Source organism: Vigna angularis, chromosome 7 (genome assembly GCF_016808095.1).
Source record: "Vigna angularis cultivar LongXiaoDou No.4 chromosome 7, ASM1680809v1, whole genome shotgun sequence".
NCBI lineage: Eukaryota > Viridiplantae > Streptophyta > Magnoliopsida > Fabales > Fabaceae > Vigna > Vigna angularis.
Genome location: NC_068976.1, coordinates 25,550,247 through 25,571,552, shown reverse-complemented (window position 1 = coordinate 25,571,552; position 21,306 = coordinate 25,550,247). Strand labels below are relative to the sequence as shown.

The 21,306-nt window shown below is 35.5% G+C and overlaps 3 protein-coding genes and 1 non-coding gene across 9 annotated transcripts; all 4 read right to left on the bottom strand.

Annotated features, from left to right (window-relative positions):
- Positions 1 to 259: 259 nt before the first annotated feature.
- LOC108336265 (uncharacterized) lies at positions 260 to 4,261 on the bottom strand. Its single transcript, XM_017572652.2, has 6 exons — positions 3,973 to 4,261; positions 3,456 to 3,495; positions 3,269 to 3,352; positions 1,973 to 2,138; positions 1,418 to 1,691; positions 260 to 895 (listed from the first exon to the last, which is right to left on the bottom strand). Exons 1-6 carry the CDS (start codon positions 4,027 to 4,029, stop codon positions 704 to 706), a joined length of 813 nt encoding a protein of 270 aa, XP_017428141.1. The 5' UTR covers positions 4,030 to 4,261; the 3' UTR covers positions 260 to 703.
- A 316-nt stretch (positions 4,262 to 4,577) lies between these two features.
- TRNAV-CAC (transfer RNA valine (anticodon CAC)) lies at positions 4,578 to 4,651 on the bottom strand. Its single transcript has one exon. It is a non-coding gene; the product is annotated as a tRNA-Val (tRNA).
- A 591-nt stretch (positions 4,652 to 5,242) lies between these two features.
- LOC108338658 (folylpolyglutamate synthase) lies at positions 5,243 to 11,639 on the bottom strand. 4 transcript variants are annotated; one of them, XM_017575678.2, is made up of 16 exons: positions 11,341 to 11,634; positions 11,087 to 11,232; positions 10,951 to 11,016; positions 10,620 to 10,729; positions 10,234 to 10,294; positions 9,415 to 9,498; positions 9,245 to 9,301; positions 9,043 to 9,103; positions 8,820 to 8,866; positions 8,626 to 8,703; positions 7,839 to 8,003; positions 7,463 to 7,759; positions 6,560 to 6,638; positions 6,170 to 6,322; positions 5,813 to 5,967; positions 5,243 to 5,594 (listed from the first exon to the last, which is right to left on the bottom strand). In XM_017575678.2, the coding sequence occupies exons 1-16, from the start codon at positions 11,351 to 11,353 to the stop codon at positions 5,535 to 5,537; spliced, it is 1,632 nt and encodes a 543-aa protein (XP_017431167.1). In that variant the 5' UTR covers positions 11,354 to 11,634; the 3' UTR covers positions 5,243 to 5,534. The 4 variants fall into 4 exon arrangements, with proteins under 4 accessions (XP_017431167.1, XP_017431168.1, XP_052735827.1 ...); XM_017575679.2 differs by having other exon boundaries at positions 5,813 to 5,964; positions 11,341 to 11,631; XM_052879867.1 differs by lacking the exon at positions 5,243 to 5,594 and having other exon boundaries at positions 5,826 to 5,964; positions 6,170 to 6,215; positions 11,341 to 11,638.
- Positions 11,640 to 14,136: 2,497 nt separating this feature from the next.
- Positions 14,137 to 21,306, bottom strand: LOC108338492 (protein NEDD1). 3 transcript variants are annotated; one of them, XM_017575401.2, is made up of 10 exons: positions 20,915 to 21,306; positions 20,716 to 20,828; positions 19,217 to 19,477; positions 19,014 to 19,118; positions 18,639 to 18,704; positions 18,289 to 18,510; positions 16,612 to 17,172; positions 14,958 to 15,584; positions 14,567 to 14,737; positions 14,137 to 14,494 (listed from the first exon to the last, which is right to left on the bottom strand). In XM_017575401.2, the coding sequence occupies exons 1-10, from the start codon at positions 21,069 to 21,071 to the stop codon at positions 14,387 to 14,389; spliced, it is 2,391 nt and encodes a 796-aa protein (XP_017430890.1). In that variant the 5' UTR covers positions 21,072 to 21,306; the 3' UTR covers positions 14,137 to 14,386. The 3 variants fall into 3 exon arrangements, with proteins under 3 accessions (XP_017430890.1, XP_052735823.1, XP_052735824.1); XM_052879863.1 differs by lacking the exons at positions 20,716 to 20,828; positions 20,915 to 21,306 and adding an exon at positions 19,578 to 20,709; XM_052879864.1 differs by lacking the exons at positions 20,716 to 20,828; positions 20,915 to 21,306 and adding an exon at positions 19,610 to 20,707.

Genomic DNA, 21,306 nt, shown 5'->3' with positions numbered 1-21,306 from the left:
TGGACATATTAAGACATGGAGTAAACTTCTTTAACATATTAAGACTTGTTGGTACTTAAAAGCTTTTGATTTAATTGATGAAAACTATTTTTTTGACAACAAAACTACAATTAGCTGCTAAACTCCTCTAATTATATTTTAATTATAATTAGATGATACTAAAAACTCAGCATGCATATCATGCTTAAGCTCAGGCGATAGGACGCCTTGTTGCACTCTACCAAGTTGTTATTGAACTAAAAATAAGAAGCAAGGGTGATCCGAGATACAATGTCACTTTCCAAAGGATGATGGCATGACAAAATTTTGATTCACCGTACAAGAAATTGCCTAGGCTCCACGTAAAACAGTCACTTAAAAAATCAATTAAAAAAAGATTTACTTGATTCTGTATATTTACAGAAACATGCAAAAAGCTCAAAGATACACAGATACTACAAATCATGATCATTCATTATCCCCTTCCCGGGTATTGAGTCTTCCACATTAAGCCAAAATGATACAGAAACTCTGATCGGGCTGATACTGAAATTCGCACTAATTCCTCTGCAATTCTTTACCATTCCATTCTAGTAAATCGAAAATACGCAAACCAATTCTGCTTCAGACAATTCCACTCTCGTCTTGAACAAAGTTAGCCAATGCAGTGAGTTCATAATGACAGTGTTCGGGGCTTATTCTTCACTGCTGCAGAGCATTTTAGCTACGGAAAGAACCAAACCTTGATGAAGATTGCCAAAGCTATTTGCAAGAAAAATGCAGCAATAATCGCCACCGAAAGCTCATTGCCTTCTATGTAAGACCTCAGGTTTAAAGCAACAAAGCTTGCTGAGGCAACACCCGTAAGGAGTATTATAACCCACCGAAGAAACTCAACAGGAATTAACAACAGGAACTGAAAGTGTCCAAAGAAATATGAATTAGATCGAAATGCGAAAGTCTCCACAAAGTTAAAGTATGATTAGTGAACTAGTGATGTAATTTCCTATCACAAATTATAAAATTCAGTGACAACTTAAATACAAATACGTGAAAAGAAGTCACGCATCCAATCTGGACATTGGGATATATTATAAGAACGCAGTACAGAATCGGAAAAAAAAATTCATTCTACGACACAATCCATTCACTACAACGTCCTCACCACCTGAGATTTAATGGTATTTTTTGCATGGTTTTATTTTTGGTCAACGTGCTATTTACATGGTGAGGAGGGATTGGAGTCTGAGCCCAAAGGCCCTTCGAGCTTTAAAGGAAGAGCGCCTCACTTGTTGAGGCACTGTCCATTTCAAATTTCGCCTTCAGGGCCACATTCCCCCAAGCTGAACATGTGTGGTATAAATAATTGTGCAATATTATTTGTAATATAAAAACCTTCAGAATGAAATTTACCACGTTGGAGAAAGCAGAAACTTACCGAAGATATGATGAAAATGGTGAGAGAATACCCCCACATGCACCAAAATCTTATAAGGCTGGCATTTGAACCCATATACTGAAGGAAGAAGTAGTATGCCAATGGGACCACAATTGCATAACCGTAGATTGAGCATGCAGCCACGTTCATATAGCTGACATCAAAGCTCCACGACGTACTGTTATCAGCATGTTTTTGCATAAGGAACGTAGCCAGATTTCCAAGTGCGGCAAGCACAAACACCAGTGTTGTTGAGATCCATATAAGCCCATATCTATCACAAAAGAATCGCAACCTTAGTATCCGATATCCATTAAATGCACCATTTACGATTTTTAGGGAAGGGTGCTGAAAATCTAGTCATGACTAGCAAATGTCCCCTTTAACTAAAATAGATATAGAAAAAAAAAATGGAGGGGTGTGAAGAAAAAAAATGTTATGGTAACAGTTTAATTAAATTAAAATTTCCCTCAACTCCCATATATTCACTATGTAATCAAAACGAGTTTCTCTATTTTGATAATTGAAAGTATAAAAGGTAAAATAATAACGCACAAATCAGGGTTAGCATCTATCTTGCTGAAGAAGTCTCCCGCAACTGGATTCAGAGAACTTATTAATCTGATTACGACAACATCCGTGTCTACATCAAAATACTGTGAATACGATGAGATGCTAAAGACTCCCCTCCAGTTGCTTGCTGGCTGTTGTTCAAAAGCTTCTGAGATGAAGAAACAAGAGAATAATGAACACCATTTCTATATCAGCAAGTGACCATGGAAAATGAAAATACAAATGAGCACTATTCGCAAATCTGATTATAGAATCAATATGGGTGTAAACCTTGGTCAATGGTTAAACTCAAATTTGTACATAATATAAAATCCAGAAAAAAATTGGCATAATATTTGGAACTGACACTTAAGATATGCAATTATTAGTGTTGACTGTCTTTAATGATCATAATTGGGTGGCAATTTAATGAAATTGCGTAACTTTTAAACTTTGTTTTACTTTATTCTACTATAAATTCTTTGTAAGTCTAATTAGGGATTGTTTTTATTACCATTTGAACCCTGTTATGCAGGCATAAAGAGAAAATTAAATTTTATTATCTAAGTGACAGCAATGCATAATAGCTTTCTCATCAAGTAGCACAAGGCAAAAGGGGTCAAAATATAGCTAAAGTAAATAGATAATTTGGTCAAGAATGGAAATAAAATAAAATAAAATAACTATTTATTTTGAACTTAATTATTGGACATATTTAAGCAGTTCACGTTGGCTTCATAGCCTGGAAAGAACAAAGGTAAAAGGAACATAGATTAAACAACAATACTTGGGAGTATTGAAAACAACTTTTAAGAATGCATAACATTAAAACAGTAACACATTAAAGAAATTGAAGAATATGCTAACTCTCCCCCAAACGATAGTAGATTAAAGATATGGGATTATATTTGGTGTTTCCTACAATTTCAATTGTTAGGAGTAGGTGAAATTCACTAATGACAACTAATTTAGAAGATATAACACAAATCAGTAGACAATATCATGAGACTAGGCAACATGGAGGGACTGCTTGAAAGTTCCAGTTAAATTGTTCAGTTGTAAGATGCCTACAGCTAAAAAAAAAAAAAAAAAAAACTCCTGATCCCCTTCATTAGTCAAGAATTGACAATACAGTATACCGATTAGTGTCTCACTGTCATGTACTAAATTCACCAGGAAACAGCCATAGACTACCAATATATTGTTAAATCATTTAAAAGGAGAGAAAAGGAAGAGAGAAAAATCAGATAAAGAAACAAATCTCTGAACTCTCCAAGTCACAAAAATTAGAGAACATACCAGTACGGCCGCCAACCGTTTGATATCCAGTTCCTCGGTCTACTCCATTGTTTGGAGGGAATATTTGCATACTCTCATCAGTGGCTACATGCATCATATATATGTGTTCATAAGCAACTATCTAGAAGCACTTAAACTTTAAAAGTAGGAAATACAAGAAACGGAAGCTCGATGCATAAATCCATACCCACATGTTTCGTGCTATTATTTTCTTCAGTAATGACAGCCTGAGTACCAAACAGATTAACAGAACCTGTTACTTTACTATCACAAAGAATCACACAGGAATAACAGAATGATTATAAAGTAACAAAGATCACGCATGCTCCTCAACAAAGTAACTTTTCCATCGCTTCAACATGAACCATAAAAATCAAAACTGAGTTAACAAAATCAATTAATGTCAATATCTTAAAATCACAAACACATTTAACGGAGGCGCCGCGGTTCTCTTACTTAATTTAGAAATAACCTTACAATACAGCTCTAGCTATTTTATAATCGTGGAATCAACCGATTACACTTGTCATTCCATAATTTCACTTCATCCCACTCCTTCCGCTAAATTTCCACACAATTAACTTAATTCCTAAAAAAATATGAAAACAGTTGAAGACGATCGAGCATGCAGAGAGTGAAGTGAAGCGATATGACAAGCAAAGAGCGCAAATTAGAAAAGAAAAACGAAAGATGCTCTCGCTTACAGGAACTGAACCAAGCAAGTGGCTAGTGGGAAGACCGGTGTAGGAAGACTCCTCCATGGAAATCGATACAATGCAGAGAAAAAGCGTAAGTGAAGACGACCTAATTAGTTCAGATAAGCATTGAGGGGGTTCGGACTCGGAATCGGAATAGAGCCCTAGATAGCAGAACGAAAGTTGTTTTTTCTATCGTCGTTTGGAAGGAACGTGTTGCAGAGGGAGGACTCTAAACAAAATAGCGTGCTCTTTCATACACGGGATTGGACCCCACCCTCAACTTCAATTCGCCGGGTCAGCCAAGCACGTACCTAGCACCTTTTTTAAATTTAATAATTAATAATAATAATTGGTATTTTTACTTTCTCCTCCTTTTTCCAACGAGGCTCGCGTAATTGGGCTTCAAGAATGGGCCCGATCTATGGGCTCCGCTACTTTTGGTCAGCTTTTTAACGAAGCGCACCGTGCCGGCATGTGGTTTTATGTATGAAATTATGAAGACTTTTAAAAAAAAATGCCTATCCAGGGTGAATCTGTAAAATTATTATTTTTTGTTCTTTTCTTTAGTAAATTGTTTTTCGAATATTATTTTAAAAGTTATTTTTAAAAAATGTCTGAGCCCGGGTTCGAACCGGGGACCTCTAGTGTGTGAGACTAGCGTGATAACCAACTACACCACCCAGACAAGTTGATGCTGAAGTATTATTCATTGTTAATATTACAAAATATTTAATTAAATAAAATAAAATGAACATATGGTCAACAAGGAATTCTGGACGTACGATAAACGCAGGTTTGACTTTTCTGAAGCACACGAACGACGTGTCGTGGATAGGGGAAGCACTGTGCGTAGGGTTCGTGCTGGTGGTGGTTTCGGAGGGACTGTTAAACGACATGCCGTTTATGGATGTGCTGAGGTGGAGAGAGATGCAATGTTTGTGAGTAGTGTGGGAGGAGTGACGCGTGTGTTGGGTGACACGTGGAGGGGACGTCACGAGCGGATGAGAAAATTGGGTGTGGGCGCGACACGCACTTCTAGTGGAACCAGCATCCTCTGCCGTTCGATGCGTTAAATACTATCATATATCAGCTGTGGCTCAGACGCAGCCATACCGTAAGATACGTTATGGTGCAATAGATATAAATTGAACACGTGGTTTCGACATTATAATATTTGTTGTCGAATTTCACAAATATTATATATTGTTACGTTAATTATGATTTTGTATTTCTTAATTTACAATTGAAATAATCACATTAAAACGCCTTCCTACTGTAAGTTAAATTGTGACTTTCTTCGGTATTCCAAAATAAATTAGCTCTTCATACGGTAAGAGTGTACATTTCTTTGGAAGCAAAGATCAATACGAGAAAATTAACCAACGCAGTAGATGTATCAAGTGAATGTCCAATGGCGTTGGGTTGATGACAAGCACACACTATTGAATTTTCAGAACCGAAGTGCACAACCAGCTCAACAATGAACTGTGTCAATGCCAGAGAAAACTCACCCAGCTTTAGAATGGAAACCCAATCTTGAAGGAATCTTCAAATTCTCCCAACGAAAATCACTTCTTGACTAAGTTCAACACATCCCCAACAAGATGTAAAGAGCCAGTTACAAGGACCTGATTCATCAACCAGATAAATTTGCAGTCAGAATTCTGTACAGATGAAAAAAGATGTATATTTTGCAGATATTATTGACTGAAATTCATTGAAAATCTCTAATTTGATGGTTCTCATGAATTAGAAGTGGGATTCACCAAATTGATGATTTCCAAGAAATTTGATTCAACATTGATTAAATTTCCCAACTGTGATACTAGAGTGTAATCTATGACACCTGTAAACGAAGTGACTGATTCTGTTGCACTCTGTCCCTAAGCCATTTGATTGCCAATGGCAGTGACGGAAACACTGCGCTGTGTTCACAGTTACTGGCACTCGTTTCCATGTCATCTTTTAGTTCTTCAGAAACAATGTCGGTGTTTTTACCTGCTAAGCCAAGTAATCTCAAACAGATTGTTCAAGCCATAAAATATTCTAAGGCCTCAAACTTAATAGGAACAAGTCGTGAAGGAAAAAAAGAAAAGGGATGTGGAAAAATAGAGATTATTCTAGTTCCACATACGAATTCCTGAATCAACAAAAAGGCTAAGTATATTCCATAACCTACAAAGCAATCCTGAATCATCACTACCTTTGCTGCTTTGCATGAGATTTTCCCACACTCTTTGAAGATTGAACTGCCATGACAGATCAACTTTGGGATCAGTGAGAGTAAAAGCCTGGGGTCCAACTTTATTAAACACAGACAAACTTGGTACAAAAAGAGCCTTCTTGAAGTAGACACCTACAATTTCAATTCAGTTCTTTCTTAATTTCCATGGACCAAATAACTTTATTCAGAGATAAAAAATCATTGGGAAAATGTTTACATTACTTTTTCCTTATACTAAACATAATTAATTACAGGACTAACAAAGAAAGAAGCTGCTAAAATCCCAAATGTTAAGCTTTAATTAAATATCTTTTAACAATTTTCATTATTTGGTGAGTATGTTCTAGCATAATCAAGAAAACTATTTACCGTTATCAGCACACGTTTTCATTAAGTGAGGAAGAAGCAACTGCGGATCCCTGACAGTCAAACAATTGAACAGCAATATCTGCAAGTAATTCAATGACTTCAATTCCAATTAAAAAAGAAATAGTGGCATTTTCACTCGTGTATCATGAGTTTCTAATTAAAGTGAAAACAAGAAACTTAAAAGACATCCGATGGCATCTGATCATCATCCTGGTATGAAATACATCAGGTTCATTCGAGAAAAGGACAAATGAATCAGTTGATTTTAAACAAAAACATAAAAACAGGGTGTTTGACGTCAAATCATGACAGTTGACACACGTTATCTGCATCTAATTTCTTCTGATAATGCAACCTAGTTTAGTGGTCAACATCTCTCACCTCCCAGATGTGTTAGTCAAATGTCAGCCAAGAACAGTGTGCAAACTAAATTCTCAACAAACAAGGATAACAAAGCTACAACCAGAATTCTTTTTGCATGAGTAAATTGTTCAGATATGTAACATGGTAACATTCCATGGGTGATTTTAATGCTCTAAACTGATATCTAAATAATAGAATAGGATAAGCTTACTAAGAAGATCATTGCCTATGTCAAGTTATAGACTTAAAAAACATCAGGTCTGAAGAAGTTTATAATCTGTATTTCTAAGGTTGCTATAAGAGTAATCCACATGCCTTCCGGAAGTAAAGATAAACACATGACAGGCTCTCTAAATGGTGATTTTCTAACTAAGTGCATTAGATATTACTCAACAATAGCTATTCTTGGTTAAAATATCTATGGATGGAACCTGCTCAACAGAACAGACATTGCATAACTTCATTTTACAGTGACATATCCAACTTCAGTTTGTATGTGCTTAAATTAAAACAAATCTAGTTTTTAAATCTATACTCTACCGGAGTGGATTTTCCCTGGGATACTCTTTCTCCATTGTGCGTCTTCACTACTTCATGTGAGAATTTAGAATTATCCAGTTGCTGATGAAACAAGGTTTGGTCTGGGCTGTACTCTTTAATGGCCAGAGAAAACCACCTTGCACACACTTCCATGCTTTCAGGACTGTGAGCCCCATCTAAAAAGAAAACAAGTCTATTTGATCTTTCACCCTTCAGGTGTTGGTCAGGAACAATCTGTGCCCTTCCTTGCAAACTTGCACTGATTAAACCTTTTATGAACTGCTCTGGCAACTTGTCCTTCATGCAGGTATAGAATCACTTCAGCAATAAGGTATAAAAGAAAAAGATAAAAAAAAATATACTTTTTAAAACTTACAGTTTGTTCCAAATAGATATCTCCAATATGCTCAGTCCTTTTCAGCCATGTAAAGCACAGTGAAATGGCAAGAGCAGCATTTACATATTGGTGCTCACCTTCAAGCCCAAGTCTTAAACCATTTAGCAATTGGGCATCTAATGGAGTAACCACTTGAAGAGATACCTGACATTGGCAAGATTTACTAAGCTGATTGAAAGCAAGGACCAAAGACTTAACATTTTCAATGAATGCAGCTACAAAAGCTACTTGGATTTAATGTTATGTCTGCCCTGACTTTCAAAAGACCATTGAAAGATGAAAAAAAGTACACCATACATGAAGACACAAGTTGATAAAATGCACTATGAGAATGACAAGACACGCTGAATCACATCGAGGGCATTTTTTTCTCTTTCCAAGAAAGACAATTCTCATAATTAAGTCTTAGTTATATAACACCCTCTGACAAAATAAATAAGATCCAAACAAAGTATGTTAAGTTTTACTCAGTCATCACATGTGTAGTAAATTTGAACTTTTAATCCTAAACGCACTGTAAAATTGTACCATTTTACTTAATATTGACATGCTGATATATATTCATTTAATTATCTTAGAGAGTGAATTTTAAGCCTAACGTAGCCTTCTAAAATTAAATCATAAGATAAGGTTTGTACCCACTTATATACTGTAACTTGTTGATATATTTTGTTTGTGTAAGATCTCCAACAAGTTACACTACCGTTTTATGTAGAGTCATTCAAACTTATTTTATAAAGCAAAACAACTTCATGAAAGAACATACATTTAGTTGAGAAGCCTTCTCTTCAAGTACATGCATTGCTTCGTCAGGTTGAGGCACTGTGAAAGCTGGAATCCCATTCTGAAACCAAACAAACAAATAAAGAAATGAATTTCTCAGCAAAAAAGTGAACACTGCAAAGAAGCAGCAAAAATAATTTTTATCCTTCAAAAGAAGATTTATATTCTAAGAAACACCTTGAAGATACCCGCCTTCTCACCAGCAATTTCTCCCAGAGTATTCCCTAATTATAAAATGATCAAATTAAACTCACTGAACAAAGCAGTGGCATAGCAACATTATGTTCAACGATATTCTGAAACATTTGTATAATATACAAATTTCTAAACATATATTTTCAAACACAATAGCCATGAATTAAACTAGTGATTACCTAGAATTCAAAAATAGAAAACTAACCAAGAATCTCCATGTGGTCATACCCTAGAGAAGTTATTCCACACACAATAGGGGCCCGAACCTGAAATATCAACACATCTGCATGAACTTGTTCCTAGATACAGCTTCATAGAAAACATACATATCCAAGGTTTCAATGCTCATTACTCTTGTAGTCTTGTAATGTTAGACAAACATGTTTCCAATGAAATTTTAAACATACCACATTTGTGGCATCATACTTGCCACCTAATCCAACCTCCAATATAGCAACATCAACCTACATAAAAGTTCAGAAAGAAAGAAGCTCTTATTCATTTAAGATAACATAAAGAAAAAATAGAATATACACTGAAAGATTTTTCTTAGAAATTTAAAGCATGGAAAACAAACCTGCTCTGCTGCAAATATCTTGAAGCCAAGTAAGGCAAGAAAACGGAAATAAGTGGGCATTGGAATGTTTTCATCAGTTTTTTCCTGCACACCACCAAAACATGAACCAATTACATTATTACTATGAGCAAGCACATCAAATTAAATTGTAAAAGTGACCGGAACATGAACATTTTGATGATATAAACTTAACTACGGTATTACTGCTATACTACACCACAATTGTTATTGTCATGGTACAAATATGCATTGGTTTGCAGAACAGAAGGTGATGCTAATAGACTCACCATATTATTAAGTAAAACTGTGTTGCTTTTCTTCTTATTTTTCCCATTTTTATTTTGTCACATATGATTTTCAAATTGACACTAACCACCATGAGTTTAAAACATACAACCTGTTGTTCCTTTTTCTCAAGTTACATTACACTTAAGACCCCTTTCTTCCGTATGTTGTACCAGTTCACACAATCTTATCAAGGGTGCCAGAAGGACCAGTTAGTTGCTCTTCCTTTACTATTTTCTTCTGAAACAATGCAATAACTTCAAAGGGAGCAATGAAATAGCTTCAAAACTTCAGACTAAGTTAACAGAAAATATTCTTTTGGTTGCTCTAAGAGTAATTGGTGGACTCTTAAAGAAATGTAGAGCTAAGTTGGAATAAATTACTAGTAATAGTGTAATCCAATAAAAATATAGTAGCAAGGCAATTTGGCTCAGGTTCAAAATAAATTAAGAAAAGGATGACCTGCTTTTCCACCCCATCATCAAAAGGCTGACAGTATAAATGTCAATGAAATATTTATGCACATAAGCATACCTTCAGTCTGTCATAACACCACCAGAAATATGCTAAAAATTTCTCTTCACAGATTTCCTTTCTGCAGAATTAAAGAACTGCAATTATGTTGCAAGTAAAGGCATAATACAATATATTCTCCTATCCTAGATCTGCATGTGTAATGGAAATTAACAAAAGTACCAATACTAAAGAATAATTTCGTAGGAAAACAAATCAATTCAGAAAATAACTAGAATTCACTCGCTAAATTTGTATTCACCCTATAAAAAACAGATGATAGACTCATAATGACAAACAATTCAAATCCCCAATCAAAATACCAAATTAACACAAAATGAAAAAAGACACAAGTAGATGTTAACGAAAAACACCAAAAGATCAACATATGAATATGAATCACTCACCCATCCAAACGAAATCTTTCTCGGATATCAATGAGATGAGGAGATGTAAAGAGTCCGGTGCGAAAACCACAGTTACGTAATATAGATTCTGTGAAGGTGCATGTAGATCCCTATAAAACCCCAGTATAATAAAAACAATTTCCATCATCAAAATAAATAGAGTTACTAACCGTGAAGAAAAACATAGAATAAGAAATCCAAAGCCACACTTATCAGTTATCTCTAACTATAACGAGCCACAAAACACCAGTGACCAGCCACATAGCAATCACTAAACAAATTCAACTTATGGGCTCATTTCCAAGCAACCACCAAAGTGAAGTGAGAGTACCTTCCCTTTGGTCCCAGCCACATGGATAACCTTCATATTCGCAATTGGCTCCTCCAAATCTAGCATCTACAGGATTAGACAATGCACACCATTATCAATATCTCATGAAAAATGACCCAATTCACAAACATTTTACCTTCAGGTAATCAAACAACAGGTCAAACTGATCCCCCACATTGCTAGCATCAGCCCGAGTGCGTCTAGTGATCAAAGACGACAAGGCCTCCATAGCTTCTTCATAGGGACTCAAAGAAGAAGATTTTGGAGACCCTTTGCCGACTTCTGCAAACAAGAGAAGACCCCGCAACAGAAAATAAATAATCACCATCAAAATCAAAACTTTAACATGGGTTTAAGCACCCCAGAAGAAAAAAAATGAATGGATAATACCTTGGTCAGACATGGCGATTGAGGTTTTGAGTTGTGAATGAAACAGAAAGTGTTTGTCTGAATGGAAGGGAGATAGGAGGAGGGTGAAAAGTGGAAGGTGAGGTTGAGATTTGAAGGACCGAAAAAAGATTGAAGAATTTGTCGTTTGTGGTAAACGTCTTCAGATTAATTCCATTTATTTATTTTGTTTTGGCCAATTGAAAAGAGAAGTACATGCGCTACGCTACAGAAGAAGAATAGGTTCATCCTCAGCTACGTACACTTTTGCTAGTACCCTGTGGCAGAGTGTATCATCGCAGTTGCAGTTGAAAGTTGCATTGAGATTAATATTTTTGGTTTTCTTGCAACACGATTTTGTTCCTCCCAACACTAAAACTATTGGATTTATTTATAATTTTGTATCTTTTTTTATTAGAAAACGTAAGATTTGTTTTTTAACTCTGAAACGAATAAAGATTAAATCAACTTAATTCTTTGAATTTTTAATATTGAATCTGTTCTTAAAAATTATAAAATTAATTTAAATATATTATATTTATATGATTATCTAATTGTAAATTCTTTTACATGATAATATCCTTGATTTTTATATATATTCGTTATTTTCGCATTCTAAACTTTTATATTTCCTAGCCGTATATTAAATGTGAATTAAAAGTTGTTCCAGAAATTTTGAAAAAAAAAATAATGTATCAATGTATTATAAATTAACTATAACGAAAGTTGAAGGATTTACTATAGTTATATTTAGACTTAAATGTTTACTTCGTTCACATGTTAAACATGTTAAGAGATGAATTTGTGTTTAATATCCGGTTTTAAAAATGAAGACACATGTTAAATATGTTAAGAGGTGAATTTGTGTTTAATATCCAGTTTTAAAAATGAAGACATTGGGTTCCTATATTATAAAAAATATATGAATAAGGTCATGTCCGTTAAGTTGACAACGGCGTTAAGTCCATGCTGATGTGACCGTACTTTTTCTCTTCTCTCTTTTGCTGTCCAGTTATTTCTCTCTCTTATTCAGCTTTTTATTTGATGATTTGTTGAACTTGTTCTTTATTTGTGGACATTATTCATACACTTTTTATAACATAGAGACCCAATGTGTGTTTACCTTCATATTGGAATACATGTGTAAGAATATGATATGATAAGTAACATCTTTTAAACACATTCTTATGCAATATTTTTATTGTGTTAATTACTCTCAACATATTTGTAATTTATGGCCTTTGTCAAGATGGTGTGAAGTCATGAACAAGTAAGATAATGCGTTTAAAAAACACATTGTTTTTGTTAGATGTTCTATAATATTGATTTTATTTGTATCAAGGTTGAGTATGTTTACCTCTAAAGAAGATATTAGGAAATAATATGTTGCATTTTGAGCTCTCATTTCCATATGTAGTTTCAAAATCTAGGACACTGTTAAACTAAATTTTAAGAGCAATTCTCCCTCCACCTCCACCTTTCCATCTTGCACCTCCAAAATTTTTATATTACTCTTTTAATAACGAACGTTTGAACACCGATTAACACTTTGTCGACGTTCGAACGTCGGTTAATACTTCGTCGACGTTCAAACGTCTGTTAACACTTTGTTTAGAACGTCGGTTAATACTTCGTCAGCGTTCCAATGTCGGTTAACACTTCGTCGACGTTCGAACATCGGTTAACACTTCGCCGACGTTCGAATGTCGATTAAATTTTTTTAATTTTTTATTTAATAATGCAGATCTTCTTTCAATTTTGTCCTTAATCTCGTTCTTGAGTTCGCTCTCTTTCTTGCATTGTTCTATTCCTTCTTTTCCAGTTAGTTTCCACTCATGGTGGCTCTCACTTATCTCTCTTTCTCTGTAGTCACTCACTGCCCAAAAAGAAAAGCTAAATTTTCCTCACCTCTTTTTCTCGCCACCTCTTCAAACTTCTATGGCCTCCGCACCCATTTCTCCTACCACCATGTTGGCGTTCGAGCTTCCACTTCTAACATGGTTGTTCAATGCATGTCTTCTGTCAGAGGTTCTTGTCTTTCTTTTGAACTTGCTTTGTATGCTTATGTGTGTTATAAGATAAACTTAAGTTATTTCTATCACCTCACAAATTAAATAAAAAATTAATCAACATTCGAATATTGATAAAATGTTAATCGATATTCGAATGTCCGTACCAGCTATAAAATGTTAATCAACATTCAAACGTCGACAAAGTGTTAACCGGTGTTCAAACGTTAGTGGTTATTAAAAGGGGAAGAACCGCTCAAATTTTGAAATCTTGAATACTTTTAAGCACAGGGATGAGCGAGGGAGTGAGTGCGCACAATTTGGAGGTGCAGGACATGAAACTTATAAAAGAAGAAAGGTTTTTACCCTACTTAACCTTTTTACCCTAATCAAAGTCAAAGGTTAATAGTGACATTTTGAAAAAATTAGGGGTGCAAGAAAAATAAGGGCTACAGGAAGAAACCCCCCTATATTTCAAATTTATGTACTCCTTTGACAAAACGGCTCAATATTCCTATTATTAAATAGAATACTTCCCCAAAAAAACTAAATGATGTCACTTATGGCTATACTATACCCTAAGAAAAGACGAACATCAACCAAATGGCGGATTTTCAGGACAGCAAAATGACAACAAAAATGGAAAAATCACTTCAATGCAAAAGGGCGTCCAATACCATTCCAAGTAACACAATTTAGTGTAATTTGAAAACTTGACATTCTTTATTTTATTTCCCCAATTTTTAAGAAAATTGAGAAAAACAATAATTACTCTCGAGATTGAAGAGGCTTTTAAGCGTAAATATACCATTCAACAAAGCTTCTGTAATTGGAAAAATCATGATCCTGTACATTTTCAAAGCCCTATTCTAGTAGAAAGCAATTATCTCATGGTATTTTTCTTCAACCACCACTGACTAAAAACTAAGATGCAATCAAGATGAGGACAGCAGGCATACATCAATTGTTAGTTTTTGAAAATCAAAAGACCCCACAATACAGGACAAAGGCACCCCGCAACAAAAATATATTCACACCCATCAAAGCATTTGTCTGAGTTGCTGATTTTCCTTACGAAGGGACTTCACTTCTTTCATCAACTCAGCTTGGTTTTCCATAAGAGAGTTCATTACAGTTGACATTTCCGTCTGTTGCATGAGACAATTGATTAGGGAGGAATTAAAAAAGGAAAATCAGCATCACTAATTCCAGATACACACCTCTTGCATATGAAACTGTCTTAAAATTTCAATATGAAGGTTTCTCATATCCTCGTGTATGGATTTCTGGAAGGAATCCAGAGTTTCTTCCAGGGTCCGTTGAAAAAGCTGAAGTGTAAATGAAGATCCTTGTGGGTCAGGCTGAGATGCTTTCTGTTGTGGGATTACTCCCTGTCATAAATTTGGAAAGTGAATAAGAGCATTAGAGCAGAGCATAACTAGCATTCCTTATAGCATTGAAAATAACACCATCTATATCAATGAAACCCACTCGCCTGTACCATTCAATGGATGAAGAATCAGAAGAAAAAATATCTACTCTCTTCCAAACACATACATCAATATATGCAAGCAATAATCGAATCTAATTAATTTGTAAATATTAACATACACTTGTCAGTGGAAATGACCCAGATTCTGTTGGAGCAGATGTATCAGACTTCAACAGCAAGCTATTTAGAAGTTCTTCTCTGGTTTCGGCTCCTGATTTCTTAATCTTAGGAGAGCCAACTGAAAGGGAAACTCCGTCGCTGAAGGTAGATGTAGTGCTTATTCTTTCAGCATAAGTAGAAAATCTTCTATTGAAAGCTGACATTCTCGGGGAATCAAGGATTTTTGGGGACTCGATGTTTGCTTGTCCAAGGCTGGATTTTGCATTGACGGGCAAAGGCAAAGAAGTTGAGAAAGTGTGATCAGTAAACCCCAAGGAAGTCTCCTGGCTTGTAGAGGCATCCTTGGTACGTATATTAGCTAAACTCAGGCTTGAACTGGCATAGGAACTAACACCCATAGACGAGGAAGTATCCTGTAATCCAGATAACATTGATCCTGCTGTCTGACCACTAGAACCCAACATCCCAAAACGAGATGGTACAGTGACAGGCTGACGCTGATAAGCATACTTCTCACTTAACCGCTCACCACCCCAGGCTTCAGGAGGAGTGATAGAAGAATCTTCACTCTTTGAAGGAGGAGGAGGAGTCGACCCCGCAAGTGGAAAGGAAGACTGAGTAATATCCTACAATTAGATTGCAGTATAATCAGTCAAAATTAGTCTGATAAAACATAAATGTGTATGGAATACAAAAAAGAAGAGGGATTTAACTTAGTATTCAAATATTATATTTGAAATGTTCATAAAAAAGGAAGCTATTTGTTTATAAAAATATTATGGGTCGTTGCTTTATATTTATAGATACTTTCAACTATGATTGAATTTGCATTAGATTCTATTCTAAATTAGTAAACAATTTTACCGTTACTCACTTCATCATTTTACTTTGCAGAAAAATAAAAATGTGAAGTACTTAAAATCAAATCAATTCCATTTTTAACTAGTTCCAAACAACAGATTTTCAAATCAATTCCAGTAAAATAAAAGTAAATTATTTCCAATTTTGGTTTATTCTGAAACAGAGAACTTCCCCAAACAGGCACAGTACAGAATTCAATCCAAACAAACAATACATAATCTAGGAAATGATTTGATAAAACAATTTAGAAAAAACAGACGATCTTAAGTGGCATGTCTTCCTCAAAGATCACAGCTCAATCAAATGACTGAACTAAATGCATCTAAACAATTCTCCTTCTCAAAGAAATTAATCTTTTAGCTGTGGTTTTGGTGTCAGGGGGGAAGGCAACTTTAACCATGAAGAGAATACGGGGAAGGAGGGGGAGGGAATATTAGCAGTGCAACTAAGATCTGGAATAGTTGAACCTATAAAGAAAACAAAAAAATCTGTGCAAATATTTTGTGGGCATCAGGGCACACTTGGTTGACAAAGTAATTAACAAGAAACATGCATAAAAGATAAATGGCCTTCCTAATCAAGTAATTCCAGTTATGGAGCTCCTATAAACAAACAAATCCAGTAGTCCTCCCGCTGAATCTCAGGGAATTAAAGTGTCACAAATTGACAATGTTTAACTAAGTGGCATCAATATCATGAAACACAGATTTATGTCACTTTGAATTGAAGCTTTATATATCGGTATTTCACAGAGCAGTTAAATTCAAAATCAGGGTCAAGTGAGAAAATAACCTGCTTGACAGATGAGCCAGATTTCCAATCAGATATAGGATGGTCACTCATTCCTTCCTCAGAATTTGAAAATCTTCGACTAGATGAAGGAAACAACATAGGTTTCCTATCAGAAAATAAATTATCCTTCTTCATCCCATTTTCATCCCATAGAGAGGGCGTTAATGGTTGAACATCCACAAGTGGAGAGAACACCTCCATGTCATCCTTTAGGTTATAACTACCACGGGGAGCATGCAATCTTGACAGGTTTCCACCTGGCCATAAATTGTTTCGTTGTGGAGTTTCTTCTGCAGTTGATACATTTGGTACGTTGGATGGAAAACTACTGCCAGATGCCACAAATGAAGCAGCATCAATGGAGACACCCACCCGACCAGAGTTCCTAGGATTCAGCATGGATGTCGATAGAGAAATGTTTGATGAAGTTGTAGAAGGTAAAGGATCAGGCATAAGTATTGAATCTTCAACTGTATCTCCCACAAGAGCAGTCTCTGCAGTGCAATTTCTTTCATCAACAACAACTGGTTTAGACCTTTGCCAGCATAAGCTCGTAACAGCCTGTTACATGCTATAATTATTAGATAAAAAGAAGACATTAATTTTACAAACATAGATCAGTGATCAACATTGGGAAATTTTAATGCTTCATATTAAAGTGACACCAGTTTATATTGTGTTAATGGTATAATTATTTATCACCAAATGACTTGGGATAATATTTTCACTGCTTAGAAAACTCTAGGAGTTTAATTCTGCCTTTACATAATCATCTACAGAAGAGAAAACAACCATGTTACGATCTAAATTTAATTAAATACAAACAAAATCTTCTGCCATTCAATAGTACATGCAACTATAGGTTTATACAAACAAAATATCACTAATCACAGTACTCAATAAATATATCACGTGCCATCAAGCTATTTTCAAACTGAAATTAGATAGAAGAATAATTTTTTTGTCTCTGTTCTGTTATACACAGTTAAATATATATATATATATATATATATATATATATATATATATATATATATATATATATATATATATATATATATATATCAGGTGAAAGAATGGTTTATCATAAGCAAAGAATAAAACTGGTCACATAATCTAGGAACATTGGTCAAATAAAAAGATAAAGTAGTGTGAACAAAAAAATGTAGAAAGCAGGTATTAGTTGTAGATCATAACAGACCTAAAGAACTTTCTTAGAACATATCTGTGTTACTAGTCAACATGAAATTCAAATACCCCTTCCTTAATACATTTGTGTACCACAAATTTGTAAATCTTATGCTCAACAAAATATGAAAGATAGATCTTCATAAGCTTTACAGATCATGTATATCAACAGACATAAATAAGGTAGCTTGCTCACCCATTACAGAGCATCAAAGGAATTGCTATGAAGGCTTAATTCTTGGATAGATTTACTTTCCCCTCTTGGGGTTGAGAAAAAACTAATTTTAAGTAATTGTGAAAGCTTGAAGTGGTCTGGGTGAGTTCAAGCCAGTGGTATATGTAAAATACATCAGGCAATTTTCAACTTCCATGAATCTATCTTAATGTCAGATGAGACAAATATGAATGGTAACCAACTAACAGACTTAAATACATTAAACCACGCAGGTCCAAACAAAAAAAAACACTGTCGATGAGGCTAAGAATTACCTCAGAACTACCATAGGCGTGAAGAACAGCAACAGGTTGTGGTTTGCCACGAACATCATAGAATGCCACACGGCCATTGCTAGTTCCAGCAGCCAGCATCCAACCGTCATCTCTAAAGGCCAATGAAGAGAAAGGTGCTTCATAAGAAATGTAAGATGATGGTCTTCTAGATCCAGAATCATAAATGTACATTTTTTTATCAAGGCCAACACTAGCAATGATCTGTTAATTGAAGAAGGAAATCAGAAAGCAAAATAATTGTAACCCAAAGAATGGGTCAAAAGTTTACAGCGGGATGAAACAATCTCACTGTATACTATAAAAGTCAAACAAGCAATAAAACATGAAACCTTGTCATTGGATGGAGAGAAGCTAATACCAGCAGTTGGAGCAGAATGCTGCTTTGTCCATGAAACCTTTTTTTCAAACACAATGAAAGAAAAAATATATTGTCAACTCAAAATTATCTATCTGAAATAATGATGAAAAATAAAAGGCAAGAAAGGAGAAACTTACTACAGAAAGAGCTAATTCGTTAAACTACAACAGTACCAAATTGATCACTGAGACATATGATTATGAAGATGTTGCAAATACAAGTTATTCTTTATTATTATTTTAATTGGAGAAGACCAATTCGTGGTTCCAACTATCAACCAAGCTCATTTTTGGTAGAATGTTGCAGCATAAGCTATTTATACATATAGAGAGAGCATATTGCATACCTTAGGGCTGCGACCAGTTGTATCCCACAAATGTACTGTCCCATCATCACCAGCAGTCACGAGAAGGTGACGACTAACTCTAGAATAATCAAGAACTCTCAACATCTGGTCTTACAATTTCGAAGATGGAGGGTTAGTCCATACACACATACAAAACAACTCACAATGATGCAGAAGGATCAAGTACAACAAAGCAGAAAAACCTGTTGATTGGGATCTTTGAGCTCAGCAGCCTTTTGCCCAGAAGCAAGGTTATGAAGCATTAAGTCTCCACTAAGGCTGATAGACGCCAAATGTTCATCCTTACAATTGTATATTACACCTGTGACAGTATTAGTATGACCCTTTAGCCATTTAATACAGCGTTTCCTTTGCAAATCCCATATCCTTACAACTTGACCAGTGCCTCCAGAACATACATATCTGGATGCCTTGTTGCTGAAGCTGAGAGCAAATATAGATTCCTGAGAATATAAAAAAAACAGCATGAAGCCATGAATGAAGTAACAGAGAAAAAAAAAAGTAACAGACTGTCTGACTGCTTCTACCAAAGTTATGACCTACAAGGACTATCAGAGAGGAACTAGAAGCATTACACAAAGGGGTCTCCCTGCCTTTGTCACTTCTTCTGAAAAATCCAAGAGCCAATTTTGACAGGATAATCATCCCCCTTATGCACAATCAAAGTTCAAATCTCTGTTAATTGGATCAAATGTTGAAGGAAATTCTTGAATGTAATTTTTTTCCTTAAGAATATCATTAAATTTATCCCACAAATTTCACACAAAAGTTTGTGGTGATATTGACACTGCATCTTCACGAAACATCAAGTGAAAAGGCAACAATTTTAAGGCACTTCAAACAAGTGCAAACAACCAAAACAGGGCATTGAAACTTGTGCACAATGTTGACAGGGAACTGATAAAAACTGACATGAGCAGTCAGGTATAATTGGATTTTAAGTCTTCAAAGCATGGCCCTTTCCACCATCAATGTAAAGTGGATTATATGCCTTAATTTAAATCAATCATGAACTGTTAATCACTCTTTCACAGTATACGTTTCACTTTAGAAGATCTAATTTTTTATATTAGATGCATTTCTAATAACTAGCCTTCCACCCAATCTCAGTTGAAAATGAGAAGTGCAAGTAGTGATATTGGTATTGTAGTGTCCACCCGAAACTGGCCAAGTGAACAGATGCACATCCAGCCCGCATTTTTCCCTGGGCTGTGGAGTGTGGTCAGATTTTAGTATCCAATTGAAAGGTATGAGACTTTGGTCCCACATTGGAGGTATGGGATTCTAGGGTGAGACTTATAGCCCGGTACCCTTAGTACAGCTAACTTTGGTGGCAGATTCTCCCAATATTCACTGTCCCGTTGGTAGTTACGATAGAGTTAGGAGTAGCTACGTATTATCAGACATCGTGCCATAAAATAGCTCATCGTGTATTACCTGCTCAGTTCTATATTATAGAATCAGAAACTGCCTTGATGAGAGTAATGCATTATAGGTTATGTAATTAGGTATAAGTTGTTGTCATTTGAATCTGTGGTGTGTTATTGACTTTTGAGCTTTGTCTCCTGGAGAGCAAGAGCATTGCCACATAGTGCAAATATTCTGTCAACTAATTTCTATTTTTCTACCAAATGTTGCGTAAGGAAAACATCAAATAAGTAAAGCATATGTCAGAAATGACCTCAATGTTGTCTCCACTATCACTGCCGGCAACCGGAATGGTCCCCATCGTGTGCCCATTCTTCCGCCACAGTGAGATCTTCTTATCGTCTCCGGCACTGGCCACAACTAAGTCTGCGAAAAACTCAAATTCAGCGCAATCGACGACGATAAGGGGAAATTCAAACCCTAGAAAGCGAAAATGTGAGAGATGGACTCACTAGTGTGGTTCCACTTGACTGAATGGACTTGGGAACCGGGAGAAGGGGTGAAGCTGAGGGCACATGGATCGCCGGAGGGCGTGTACACGCCGGGCTTGACGGCGGAGGCGTCGAAGAGTTTGACGGTGTCACCTCCACTCGCCGCCAATAACGCCATTGACGGATCGCTAAACTTGCCGAATTTGAATTTGAATTTGAAATGTTAGTTCGAGGAAAAGTAGTTTTGCGAGGGTAGCATTCCCGATTTGATTTGAAATATGAATATGAATTATAAACCCTACAAAACAACCACTCTACCAGAAAGAGAGAGAGAGTGAGTGAAAATTTTGAACTAAGAAAAAGTTAAGACAGTGGGCGCCTTTATATGCTCTTCATCATCGTTCCAACGCTGC

Bases quoted from the DNA above. Each gene is read 5' to 3' on its own strand.
- LOC108336265 (XM_017572652.2), bottom strand. From the start codon at position 4,029: ATGGAGGAGTCTTCCTACACCGGTCTTCCCACTAGCCACTTGCTTGGT. The intron at 3,353-3,455 runs GTATGGATTTAT...TGATGCATGTAG, and splicing joins TAATAGCACGAAACATGTGG to CCACTGATGAGAGTATGCAA. The intron at 896-1,417 runs GTAAGTTTCTGC...GGACACTTTCAG, and splicing joins CCATTTTCATCATATCTTCG to TTCCTGTTGTTAATTCCTGT.
- LOC108338658 (XM_017575678.2), bottom strand. The intron at 8,704-8,819 runs GTGTTTCTTAGA...GTTTGGTTTCAG, and splicing joins AGAAGGCGGGTATCTTCAAG to AATGGGATTCCAGCTTTCAC. The intron at 8,004-8,625 runs GTATGTTCTTTC...TGCCAATGTCAG, and splicing joins AGAAGGCTTCTCAACTAAAT to GTATCTCTTCAAGTGGTTAC.
- LOC108338492 (XM_017575401.2), bottom strand. From the start codon at position 21,071: ATGGCGTTATTGGCGGCGAGTGGAGGTGACACCGTCAAACTCTTCGAC. The intron at 19,119-19,216 runs GTTTTTCTGCTT...TTGTAAGACCAG, and splicing joins TCAAAGATCCCAATCAACAG to ATGTTGAGAGTTCTTGATTA. The intron at 18,705-19,013 runs GTATGCAATATG...TTTGAAAAAAAG, and splicing joins CAACTGGTCGCAGCCCTAAG to GTTTCATGGACAAAGCAGCA.